General features: G+C 44.1%; 1 protein-coding gene across 1 annotated transcript in view; it reads left to right on the top strand.

The window, feature by feature from the left end:
- Positions 1–568: 568 nt before the first annotated feature.
- The window catches only part of LOC104514094 (glutamate decarboxylase 2-like), a 32,871-nt gene continuing 21,223 nt past the window's right edge, over positions 569–12,216 (top strand). The window contains exons 1-4 of the mRNA XM_010157646.1: positions 569–740; positions 1,956–2,046; positions 2,869–2,981; positions 6,508–6,623. Coding sequence (XP_010155948.1) covers positions 569–740; positions 1,956–2,046; positions 2,869–2,981; positions 6,508–6,623 — 492 coding nt within the window. The remainder of the gene's footprint in view (positions 741–1,955; positions 2,047–2,868; positions 2,982–6,507; positions 6,624–12,216) is intronic.

The raw sequence follows: 12,216 nt of genomic DNA, 5'->3' as shown, positions 1-12,216 counted from the left end.
GCAGCTCCTGCCCCCACCGTACTAACGTCTGTAGGAGCACAGCGCTGCTCCCCCCGCCTCGCTCCCTCCAGGGTACAGTTGCTCTGACCTCCGCGTCCAGCCGGCCCCGTTCCTACGGCGGTTCCCAAAGCGGGAGGTGTGCTGTGAGGTTTCCTTGAAAAAACAAGCAGTGACAACAGGGCTGTTGCCTGGGGCTGAATACGGGGCTGACAGAGAGCCGCCGAGACACTGCAGCTGCAAATATGAATTCTGCTATTCCACAGCTTTTCAGTGTGGATTTATTTCCAAAGCAGTTTTTCTAGCCTCTCTGAGCCTTCCTGTGGCCCAGATTCACCACAAGCTTCCGGCTCCTCATTTTCTGTTGCTTTCTGGCAGAATTTGGGAACCTGCTTGGAGGCCGGCTGTGAGATTGAACCTGAGCTATAAATACAGAAATCTCTCTCAAAATCCCATCGTAAGGGGACATGCACTCCTCTGCGGGCAGAGCCCCTGGCACAGGATCGCCGTGGCTTTGAACATGGCAGCAGGGTGCACGTGTGGCCGTGGCCCACCTACCCCCCTCGAGAGCATGCAGGGGCCAGATCTTGTTCATCCTGCCAGTTTTCGGCAGCATCCCTCAGTGCCTGAGGGGCTTTGGCTTCTTGTTCTGGGCAGCGTGGACCAGGGGAAGGTGTCGGTCCCTGCCTCCGGTGGGGAGGGCTCGGTGCAGAACGCAGTCAGGCTGGATGGCAGCGGCATGGGTCTCGGCTCACGTTAAGGGTGGAGGGAGCTGGATTTTGCATGTGTGCCCCCCCCCCACAGCCCTTATCCCCTGCTCTGGTCTGCCCACACAGCCTGATTACTCTGCCTTTGTGTGCTGCAAGGTGGGAGCTGGGAGCAATTCCCTCTGCTGTTCTGCCAGCCATGTGTCCGCGCCTGATAAGAGGCCACCAGAGACCAAAGATAAGTTTTCTCTTGGTGCTGGGTCCACGTTTCCTCAATCATCTTGCTCTATCTTTTGTTTTCCGTGATGGCAATAACGGTGCGTCGTCTGTGGGTCAGGACAGGTGTTTTCCAATCAGACGCTGCCTTCCTTTGAGTTGGACAGCGTTTAAGTAATTGTGAGCCATCTGTAATTTGTACTGGTAATTATGCCACTTAACAGGGGCTTGTGGGGAGCAAATAGTAAAAATGGAGTTTTAATGGTTCCTGGGTTTAATGGCTCTAGACACGTTTTTAAGAAAAATCTCTAGCAGGATTTTAGAAAAAAATCAGGAGCCAATTAGATTAACCAGGTAAATAGACTGTCAGCTTATTGAGTATATTCTTGTGCATCATTTTGCTGGGGCAGCAAGTGCTGGTTTTCACAGGGTTTGTTTAAAATCACAGTTGCGAGCAGCCAGGCTATTTGTAATTACACTCTGACAGGGAAGAAATGACAAGGACCGCCACCTTCCCTGCCATCTTCGTACAATCATCAGCCATTGAGTCATGTGCAAAGCAGTCACCAAAATGTTCCATTTTCTCATTTCGCCCTGCCTATTATAATCATTAGCCATTCATCACTGATGTTATACGTACTGGCAAGCGCTTCAGATGGTGTCTCGTGTGTGCCTTTCAAACCTAGCCAGGCAAAAACGCATCCAGTGACAACATGTGACACGCTAGCAGGAGCAAACAGCTATTTTTGTGAGGCAGCGATGTGCTAATTTTCAAGGCATATTGAGAGGATAATAGGAAATGTTGGAATTCATTATTCTGCGTTCAGTGTAATTACTCTGATTTTACTGAGTTTGGAATGAGGAAGAAGAGAAATCCTGCCTTTTCCAAGAAATGTATTTATTGCTATTTGCTTTGTTTCATACCTTGAAAGCACTTCCTTCTCTATAGAAATCTGGAGGTAAATAAACCGTTAGTCACTGAGTAGTTTCATTCAGAGTCATCAGCCTTTTGATAACATTTGTCATCTTATGCAGGGCACCCTAGATATTTTAATCAACTTTCAACTGGATTGGATATGGTTGGATTGGCAGCAGACTGGCTGACATCAACAGCAAATACTAATATGTAAGTAGCAGGTTTTCTTTCTGTAATAATATTTAATATAATTTTACAGTTGTACTCTAAAATACTAGCTGCTGTAGCTGATTGAAAGAAAGAATACTTTTATGTTAAGGTTTCTGGAAAAACAATTGCTTCTTAAATGATTGCTACAGCTATTCACAGGAAGACTTTCAACATTGTCCTGTAGGCTGTCTTCTGTAAATTTTCATCATATTAATATGGTACTGGTTTTGCTACCTCCTCAAAAAATAGACAGAAAAAAATATTTCAGCATTTTGCATGCATAAATGTGTAAAATGAAAGGTGCTAAGTTGCATTCGTGTAGAGTGATTATGTACAGTCCACACAGAGTGGTTAGAGCCATCGCTTTTCTGTAAGAGGTGCAGAATTTAGTGTGAGGGTGGTTTTTTTTTTCATTTTGGGACTAGGAAGCATTTTTGTGCACTTGCTTAGCTTCATGCACTGCCTTGTCATCATGAAGAGGGCTGCTGACATGTATGCTTCTAGACGTGCACACAAGTTTTTGCAAGGCAAAATTCTGGCTCTGCCCAGCCGCTCTTGAATATAGGGCAAAGCCTTGAGCCTGGAAGAGGTGGGAAAGATTCGTTTCACTGAAATGGGTGGAAATGCAGTCTGAAGCACACTCAGCATTTCTCCTTCTAGACATCTGTCGTCAAATCAGAAGGATTATCAAAAGTATTGTAAGACAGAACTGTACCCAGTGCAAGATAGAGTATGTTGTGGCTGTGATGTAATGTAATATTGGAAAAAGATGTGTTAGTGTTGTAGATGAAAACATTAAATGTGGACATTACTACGTTTCAGGTTCACCTATGAAATTGCTCCAGTGTTTGTACTTTTGGAATATGTCACACTAAGGAAAATGAGAGAGATGGTTGGCTGGCCAGGGGGCTGTGGCGATGGGATATTTTCACCTGGTACATGACATTTCAAGCTTTCTTTATTTTTCAGACTGTTGTATGACATCCTCCGTAGTTAAAGAGTAAACATAATTAAATATGCATGTTTGAGAGGACACTTGCTAATAACCACCAGTGGCCTCTTTGAGATAAAGTATTGCATGCTTATGAATTTCGGGGATGTGATTATGAGGGTCTGTTTGAGCAAATGGCACTGCATTATGAGCAGCTGTAATGACACATGGGAAACATAATCAGAAGAGACATCGGTCTTGCGGTTTGGCTTTGCCCCCACTTTTTATGGATTACATGAAATAGGCAGACTGTTGTATTAATAGTGGAGGGAAGAAACATGGCAATGCTCTCCACCACCACAGGGGAAATTGGAGCCAAGAGGGAAAGACATGGCATCCCTTTAACAGTGGAGTTGGTAAGACCCTGCCAACATTTTAGTATGCGGTTAGCTTTCCACCTGTGAGCTGGCCTGTTGAGCTCAGTGGGGCTACTTGGGTGGCTAGTTAATTGGAGTGTTTACAGGCTCAGAAACGTGGTTCCTTCAGGGCAGGTCAGTAAGGAAGAAAATAAGTGTGATTAACTGTAGACAATCATTGACTCTGATAAACACGACATTGTTAAGGCTTTTTCTTTTTTTAGTCATTCCACTTAGTCTTTTGATTTATGCTCCTTGTCACCTCCGATCTTACTCTGGGATTTCATTGCTAACATTTTTGGCCTATCTATCTCACCAAATTGCAAAAAAATTGAAAGAATTGACATTGGGCTTTAGCATCTTAGCTTGTCAAAAGAGAATGGACTGATAGTTAGTGGGAAAGGAGTCCTTCTGGAAAGAAAGTTCATTGACCTAATGGAGAGTGGAAGGAGTGTTTAGAGCAAAGGAAAGGCCTCGCTGATAACAGCCAAGGATGTTCAGCTTTCCAAGGACATGAAGAGTAGAGTTCATGCTGTGCAGAAGCTCAGGCAAGGCTTAATCTTCAGCTTCTCACACCTGAATGCACACCTGGGAAGCAGTGCAGGAGTTTTGTTCTCGGCCGCAGGGGTGGAGAAAAAGATGAGAAAAATTTACATTGCTTCTTGTTGAGTCCTTATTTAAAAAGCACTGAGAGCAAAAGCTCTGACAGCTTGCAGAACCTACCAAAACTGTGGCCTCCACCACACAGGGCAGCATCTAAATGTGTATCACAAGCCCAACTGAAAACGTGTATCACAAGCCACTTCCTTCATCTAGCTGAAACCTGCGTGGAGATGGGCTGTCTGACAGGCATGTACATGTGCTGGTCGTTCACAGTGCTGCCCCCCTCAGCAGGTTCTGCTTTTTCAGGCAATAATCAAAATCATCTCCCTGCTGTCTTCTCATTTCAAACCACAACAGCTCCAGCTGAAGACCTTACTGTTGCAGAGAAAAGGTTCTCTGCGTCCTCTGGAATGAAATACGCAGTATCAATACATGCAAAACACAAAGGCCTGATCAGGTTCTCCAAATTCTGTAGGTGTGTTTTGTTGCCTGCAATGAACTGTGGGTGTAAATACAGCTGCAAAACTAAAGGCAGAGTGTGGGCTTATTAGTAAGGTTAAGGTGAAATGGCTAGGTAATAAATACTGACAGGAAAGCCCGGTATTGAAGAAAGTTGACATTCCAGTCTTGATTCTTTTGACACTGAGCCAATGACTTTGGACAAGATAGGCCAAATTTCTTCAAGCTGGATACCTTAGTTTAGTCACCTAAATCATCAACAACAGTCGTTACATGACATCTGCATTTTTTAGGGACAGGTACCGGAGCATTTCCTCTTCATCTCTACATTTCTTGTTTTGTCATTTGTGAAAAGAGGTATAGGAATATGTTCATACCTCTCAAGATAGTTCAAAGGGGAAGAAAAAGCCCAAGTTGTGCTGATCACCATGCCAGTGATGCCATCCCTCTGTGGCATTTTCCCTTGGATTCACAGGAGGGCCAGTGAAGTCAGGGAAAGCCCAGAGCAGGGGCAGCCTTACTGCAAGAGCAGAGCTAGGACACTGATGAGAAACAAAGGGCACAATTTCTGTGGGCTGTGGAACAGTGTGTATATCTCCAGTGGGATAAATAAAAATCTTACAAAAGTCAAAACGATGTTAAATTTGCTAGCACAGATACCCTGCTGTTGTAACATGGTACAATGTCGCTGCGTTCAGCAGAGCCACCTTGATCTGCTTAAAGGGTGGATTTTATCTTCATAGAATGGTTTGGGTTGGAAGAGACTTTAAAGACCATCCAAATCCCCCAGCCCAGCCATTGTCAGGGACCCCTTCCACTAGATCAGATTGCCCAAAGCCTCATCCAGCCTGGCCTTGAAGACAGCCATCTTCTCTCACTTCGGCTGTCCAAGAACTTGGTGTCTGCCCTGGGCTAGTTACAGCAGCTCCCATGTATTCAAGGGAGAGGGATGGATGTGTTTGCAGGGCAAGTCATCCCACTTCGCACAAGCAGCTACCTTAGGATGAGCTGAACCATCTTCTGGAAGTGCCTGTCTTCACTCCATTTTTAGATGAGAGAAAGTTGGGTTGGTTGAACTCTACCTCAGCTGCACACTGACCTGTTCATTTAAAAGTCTAAAAACATGATCAGTATACACTTTTGCTTTATATAAATACATGTGTGTGAACATCAATATATAATCAATCTGTATATATATATATATATAGTATATATACATGATAAAACTGACGGATTTTATGTGTGCGTACGTACCTAAAAGTACTCAGACTCTGCCTCAGGTTCTGCATTATATTCCCATAGTGCTCATGCAGCATTCATGTGTAGCCGAACATTGTTCCACTACAGACGCAGAGACTCAGTTTGTAAAAGGCTCAGAAAGGAAAAATGAAGTGCTCGTTTTTTATGCATTGATAATTGAAATACGGAAATACAATATGTACCCATTTTGAAGTGGATAAAACACTCCCCCCATGAAATGGGTATTTTAAGTCAGAGAATGTCAGTGATTTTAAGGCTAGTGTTAGTCACATGTAACCTTGTGCCCTTGCTCCCATCAGAGAACAAATAAAAATATTTGTTGGAATGACCCCTTTTTCTTTCCCTCCCTCCACTCCAGTGACCCAGAAGTTGTGTTGGGACACACTGTGTGTGTTTCCTTACAGCCAGGGCATGAAAACACCACCTTAATTTGGGAGGGGAGAGCACAGATTAGGTTGCACTTGGATGCCACATAGAGTGGGAATGATGTGTTGATGGCATATGGAAAGATAAGACTGGGGACTAAAGGAGAAATGGTAAGAAAAATTAGGATGAAAGGCAACCCTCATCATTTTTTTGCAGCAGTACTTCTTGCATAAATTGTTATTTGGGTGTAGTGGATTCTGTTATTACACAACCCAGCTGTGAGGAGCATCAGGAAGAAGAATCTGCCCTTAGGCAGGAACATTAACATCAGAGTTAGGAAAAGTGTAGCAAGAGTTGTCGTTTGTTCTGCAATAATATTACGATGCATAGAAAAAGTAACAGTATATTACTGTGGACTGACTCCAGGTGGTGCCATATCTAACATGTATGCTATGTTGATTGCACGTTTCAAGATGTTCCCAGAAGTTAAAGAAAAAGGAATGGCAGCTATTCCCAGACTGGTTGCCTTCACGTCAGAACATGTATGTGTTTCTGGTGGTTTTTTTCCCTCTGTTACATGTCCATGTATGATTTTATGATGAAGAAAATAAGTGAATGGGAATTTGTAACCAGCTGTCTTAATTTCTGTTATTCCTTCAACGGGAATAGAAAATGGGAAGGGACTGGCTTTTTGATACATGCAGGGATGAGCTGTGCTGAAAACCAGCTTTTTCTGTGGCTGAAACCCAGGGAGAGCAGAATCTACAAAGCGCTGCCCTTTGTTTTTTCTCTCACTTGTGTCTGTGTAAGTGTCGGTGCGAAAGGCAAGGACCACATCAAGTGGTGGCAGCTTAGCATCGGGCTTCTGCACGTTCTTCCAGGAGTGTCTTTTGTTCGGGGTACAGAAGATCACTGTGAATCACAGTGTTTCCAGCTGAAACCACTCCTGCTGTTATTTAATGAGGGGGTGGTAACACACATGAAGGCAGCGGTACGGAAGCGCTGCGTGTGTACAGCAGGATGGTGGGGAGCTGGGCTTTGCTGTGGGTTTCTGTCTGCGAGCAAAAGCTTCGGCGCACCGGGGTCTGGCAGGGCAAGAGGGGAGGGGAGGTGGGCAGAGGAGAAATCAGAGTGGTCTTCATGGGAGAAACGCGGAGTGTTTTGCTCTTTGAGCAACCACACGGGAATCATGTTTCTGTCTGTATTGTGAAGATCAGTTTGGGTTTGTGGCTGTTTAAACCTCCTTTCAGCTCATGGTGGAGAGTGTGTGTGCAAGGAGGAAGGCTGAAAGGAAGGGTTATACCCAGGTGAGGCTGTGAGCTCTGTTTGGGCTTCACAGCCCCCTTCTAAATTTCTCTTCAGCTGTGTGGGCTTGGCCACAAAGGACTCTCTCATGGCTCGGGCTCAGCAAGGTGCTGTCCACGTCAGGTGACAACATCCTCCTGGCTGCCCTTTCTGACTTACTCTGGAACATGTTTCAGTTCTGTGTTAAGTGTGAAGAGCAAAGAGTCCTGAAAACTGATCAGAAATGTCCCCCCTCCAAGGATGCCTTTCACGGCAATAGGATGAGATGCAATACACAGCTGTGGGCTCTGCATTGCAAAATAATTGTCCCCAAAGCAGTCAGAGAGAAGGATATTCTGCAAATGAGTAGGAATTCTCCAAAGTTGGCTGTACAGCTAGAAATGCATTATTCATTTGGAAGTTACAGACCTAATAAGTCTTGCAAATAAGGTTCAGCATGATTATTTAAAATAACAAATCCTATTAATCATTAGAGAATTTCAGTGTATTCATAGTGGTGGAATGTTAAACAATATTGTGCTAGCAGTCCCAAAATAATGAAATGAGCTTTAATAATTGTGTTTTCATGCCAGGGAAGAAGCAGTTCCCTTAGCAAATTAAGCATTCCAAAATCAAATACGCTAGTGAATCCATAGAACAGCATCTGAAATCTATTACATTTTAAAAGTATCTTGAAATTGCAGTTTCGTCCCTCCCTCAATCAAGTTTTTTATAAAGTATGTAGTGGCACATCTTCTAGGAAAGTTAAGAAGCCGTAAGTTTCATTTGTCTGATTTAGCATGTCGTGCTGGTCTCTGCTTCCTTGTAGACTCTCCAGTCTGATGCAGGTTTCTTTCTGCCACAGTTGGATGCTCCTGTAAGATGATGGCTGTGGAACGAACAGTCTGTTAACGAGTTACTATCATTTCCTCATACTCTGCACATGTGGCATGATAGTAAACAAAGCCTAAAGTTATTCCATGTGCTTAGAAACCTGGAGATTTTTGTCTCAAAATTTTTGGTCAGAAGCAAACATTCCAGTATCAGCGATTCTCTGACAATTTCAGCGTCACAAATCAGACTCTATCACTTCTACTGATCTAGATTTTCTGTTACTGTAAATGAATGAAGTTACTCCACAATTGCCACCAATATTACTGTAATCAGAATCTGGACTCAGTCGGATGCCGTGACAGGTTCAGCTGCCAGAAGGGAGGAGTAAATCACAGCCCTTAAGTAATTCCCTTCCTAATTTAGGAGTGCATCATGTTCCTAAATTAGGAGCCTCATTCTGCACAGTCAGTGAGGAGAGGCACCTCTGAAGGAAGACTCAGAGCATCCAAATTGGGAACCTAAATATTCCTTAATTTAGATGTTTTAAATCACCTTTGGGAAGGGTTCACCTACTTCTGTGCAGTGACCATGCGGACAGATCGGCCTCCTGACATACGCAACCTACATTAGGTGCCTAAAATAGGTTTTGTGACCGTTCCAGCCGTGTGTGTTCCTATTAAGCACATCTCCCCCGAACTGTTCAGGAGGACTGTGACGTCTCTCACTCCACTTCTGTACATGTCTGTTTCCCTAGTGATGATGCAGTACGTTATAACTTCTTAGCTTAGTCTTGGCCGGGGTATATTTTCACTGAGATGCACTTGGTGCCCAGGACTTAATTTGATCCCCTGTATTCACCAGTGCGTCATCAGTGGTTTTCAGCTGTACTTGTGCGGGAGCAGAGTGATGTCCTTCAGGACTGTTTGGACTGTACACGACACAAGAGACCTTGACTCAGAGGGGTAAAAGTGATTGATGCCAGTTGTAAAAGCCTATTTTAGTCTGTCATTTCAAACACAGTGAAAAATCTCAGATGAAGGCTTCCTCCTGTGTCCCAGTGCATCAGCTTTAGGCTGCTGTGAGTGTTCAGCTGAGCACATCCCTTTTCAGTGTGGAGAGAGTCTGAAAGGGAGAGCTGCCTTTTCAGAGTATTTTCATTGATCCATTTGTGTGTAAGGCAAGTCCTATTGAACTTTACCACATTCCCTGTTGTGATTTTGAGCTGGCCAACTAGCACGCTCTTAAACAGCATCCAGCAATAGCTGGGAATGCCGTGGAGCAGGCCCCTAGCAGGTGAAAAGGAGAAAGTCGTATTCTGAGGAGGGGAGGGGTGCAGAGGGGAAAAGTTTAGCTGTAGAAGACTAGTTGGATTCAGCTTACTAAACAGTCCTTGGCCTTTTGACTTGATAGTATGAACATAGCTTATGAGACTTGCAGCTTTTACATGGACTCGGATGTTTGACTGAGGGCTATACAGACTCAACCCACAGTTCAGGGAATGAAAAAAAGATGGGCATAATTTGAAATACATAGGTATTTCTTCATCTCCTCTGTTCTCCAACCCAGCAAGACTGTGTTCATGTCATCCACATCAAGTTTTCCTTGTTTCCCACCCCTCTAGCAGCCATCTCAAGGAGAAACGCCTCGTCAGGTGCTCACCAGGGAAATAGCAATACAACTCCGGTCTTAGTTTTGGAAAAGAAACCACAGGGTAAGAACTGGCAGTTCACCCAGTTAGAGACCCAGTGGAACATGGAGAGGGTGTCTCTGCCTCTGGAATTCCCCCATCTGCACTGCATTTGGGGTGAAACAGCTCCTGCCCGAGGCTTCCCTGGGAACACAGCTCCAGCACCCACTGACTGGGAGGGAGGGTCTGTTGGCAGCTCAGGTATAAGGTGTCAGCGCTGTAGACAGCCAGACATACTCAGAGAGACCTCGTTTTCTTTTGAATCACCAGGAGCATCTGTGAGGAGGGGCTGTGGAAGTTCTTGATGCTGAGGCAGAAGGAAATTCAAAACTGAGTTCTGCCTCAAAGACGGCAGCTCGACAGACTTCCATGTCACACAGCTGTGGTAGATTTTGGCTTGGTTTCTGTGCAGAATGAAAAGCTGATCTGTAGTCCTACCACTTCCATGGCATGTAGCATTGCCCTCTAACCAGGCTACTTGGGAGACAGTTTCCAGCATTGCAAGAAGCAGTCCAAGGAGGGTGACCTGTGTGGTGGGTCATCCAGGGAATGATAGGAGGAGCCTAGGGATCATGTTTTCCATTTGGTGGCATAAATTATGAAGCCACAAGCTACTATTCTAAGGTTAAAGAATAGGTAGGGAGTGGTTTTGTTTCCACCTCAGGAAACTAAAAATCAAATTCATGGATTCACATATTTTCTATTTCTATTACCTAGTGCACAATAACTAGAAAATAACTACCACCATAGCTTGGTGGTATTTGAAGCCAGAGGGAAACAGTGAAAAAGGTGGTCTTATTTGAGGACCATCTTAATTCAAGTAACTCCATTCAAATCAAAGCAAAACCATTTTCCAGATAAGCCGTGCTCTAGGGCACCCTATCCCAGAGGAGACATTTGTCATTTGGGTCTGATCTTTCATTTTGTCACTATCTCATGGTTTTTATAGTGCCACAGGATCCTCCTGAACTCAGTGAAATGTTTCTCATCCACAGATGATGCTGTAAAGCTATCTGCACTGGGAAAAAACAAGTTGTGAGTCTTGCTGGATTAGAAAAGCAGTATGAAGTTCTGTCTTTCAAAAACGAAGAAGATGGAAATATTAGGATGCTGTGCAGAAACAGTATTATATTCATTTCTCCCCTGATATTAACAAATAACTTTAAATATTGAATAATAGTAGCTAAAGGAAACAACAACAAACATACATATCATTATGGTGTAGTAAAAGATGTGATGGGGCACAGTGTACTCTTTTTGTAGATAATTGAAGGAAAAGCTATAGCTTACAATGTGACGTTAAAGATAGGATTCATGTCACTTAACTTTAATCACCTAAAGTGTAAACATTTAATGTGAGTTAGTCTATGCACTTTTTATAGCCAATAAAAAGAGAGCAGGATCTGCAGAAGGCAACTCGTTCTAGTCTAAAATGGGTGCCAGAGCCTCAGGGATGAGGTGCCTTCTGGAGGTACCTTTTCTTCACCGCTATTGAGGGAGCCCGAACAGCTGGCCTAGACCAGACACATGTTTTTACATGATTAAGAGAGAAGCAGCCCAGACTGCACATCCAGGGATGCCACACTGTTAAAGCCCAGGAGAAGTGGAGAGGAAAGCATGTTCACCTCCTTGCTGGCGTGTGGCTGATGGGGTGAGGCCGGGCTCCAGGTCTGCTGGACATCAGGGTGCCAGCAACCCAAACCTGCAGACCTCGGGGAGGTTTCATCTGCTGGGTGGCTTGACTTGTTCAGCATTTGGGAGCTCACTCCTGATGAGCTCCTGCCACAAAGCTGGTGCCACTCTGGGTTTATGTGAGCAGGGAGAAACTGCAATCGAAAAACCAGCCATGGCCTTCGGGGCTCACGGCATTAGGATTCTTCTTCCTGACAGCTTCAGCCATGCCAGATTATGAGCAATTAATTTAGAAAGCTATAAAAATAGAAGCATCTCTGTATTGGAGCACTGTTAATTTAAGATAACAATGTCATGCTTTTCAGCATCACAACATTTTTAATTACCTAATTCTTCCTGTTTCCAAAGTACATATTCGTTATTGCACCTGTAATAAATTTACTGTGTGATTTTACTTGACAAAGCTAACCGAGTCAAAAATGGCTACCAAGCAAACAAACTTATTCCTAAAAGCATTTGAAATTTTAGACAAGGGGAAGATTCCCCTGGCTCAAAATCACCATTTTTTTTCCTGACCAATAATATGCTTCTGTCACTAAGACTGACACTCTATGCCTTCTCCTTCACCACTGGATTTTAACCACGTTTCTTTTCAGAGACAAATTGAGGTTCCTCCCTATTGGGAACGTATTTCAGGT

This window comes from Eurypyga helias, unplaced genomic scaffold (genome assembly GCF_000690775.1).
Source record: "Eurypyga helias isolate BGI_N326 unplaced genomic scaffold, ASM69077v1 scaffold17160, whole genome shotgun sequence".
Classification (NCBI taxonomy): Eukaryota; Metazoa; Chordata; class Aves; order Eurypygiformes; family Eurypygidae; genus Eurypyga; species Eurypyga helias.
The sequence above is the reverse complement of the archived record's forward strand: the minus strand, read 5'-3'. Positions and strand labels throughout refer to the sequence as shown.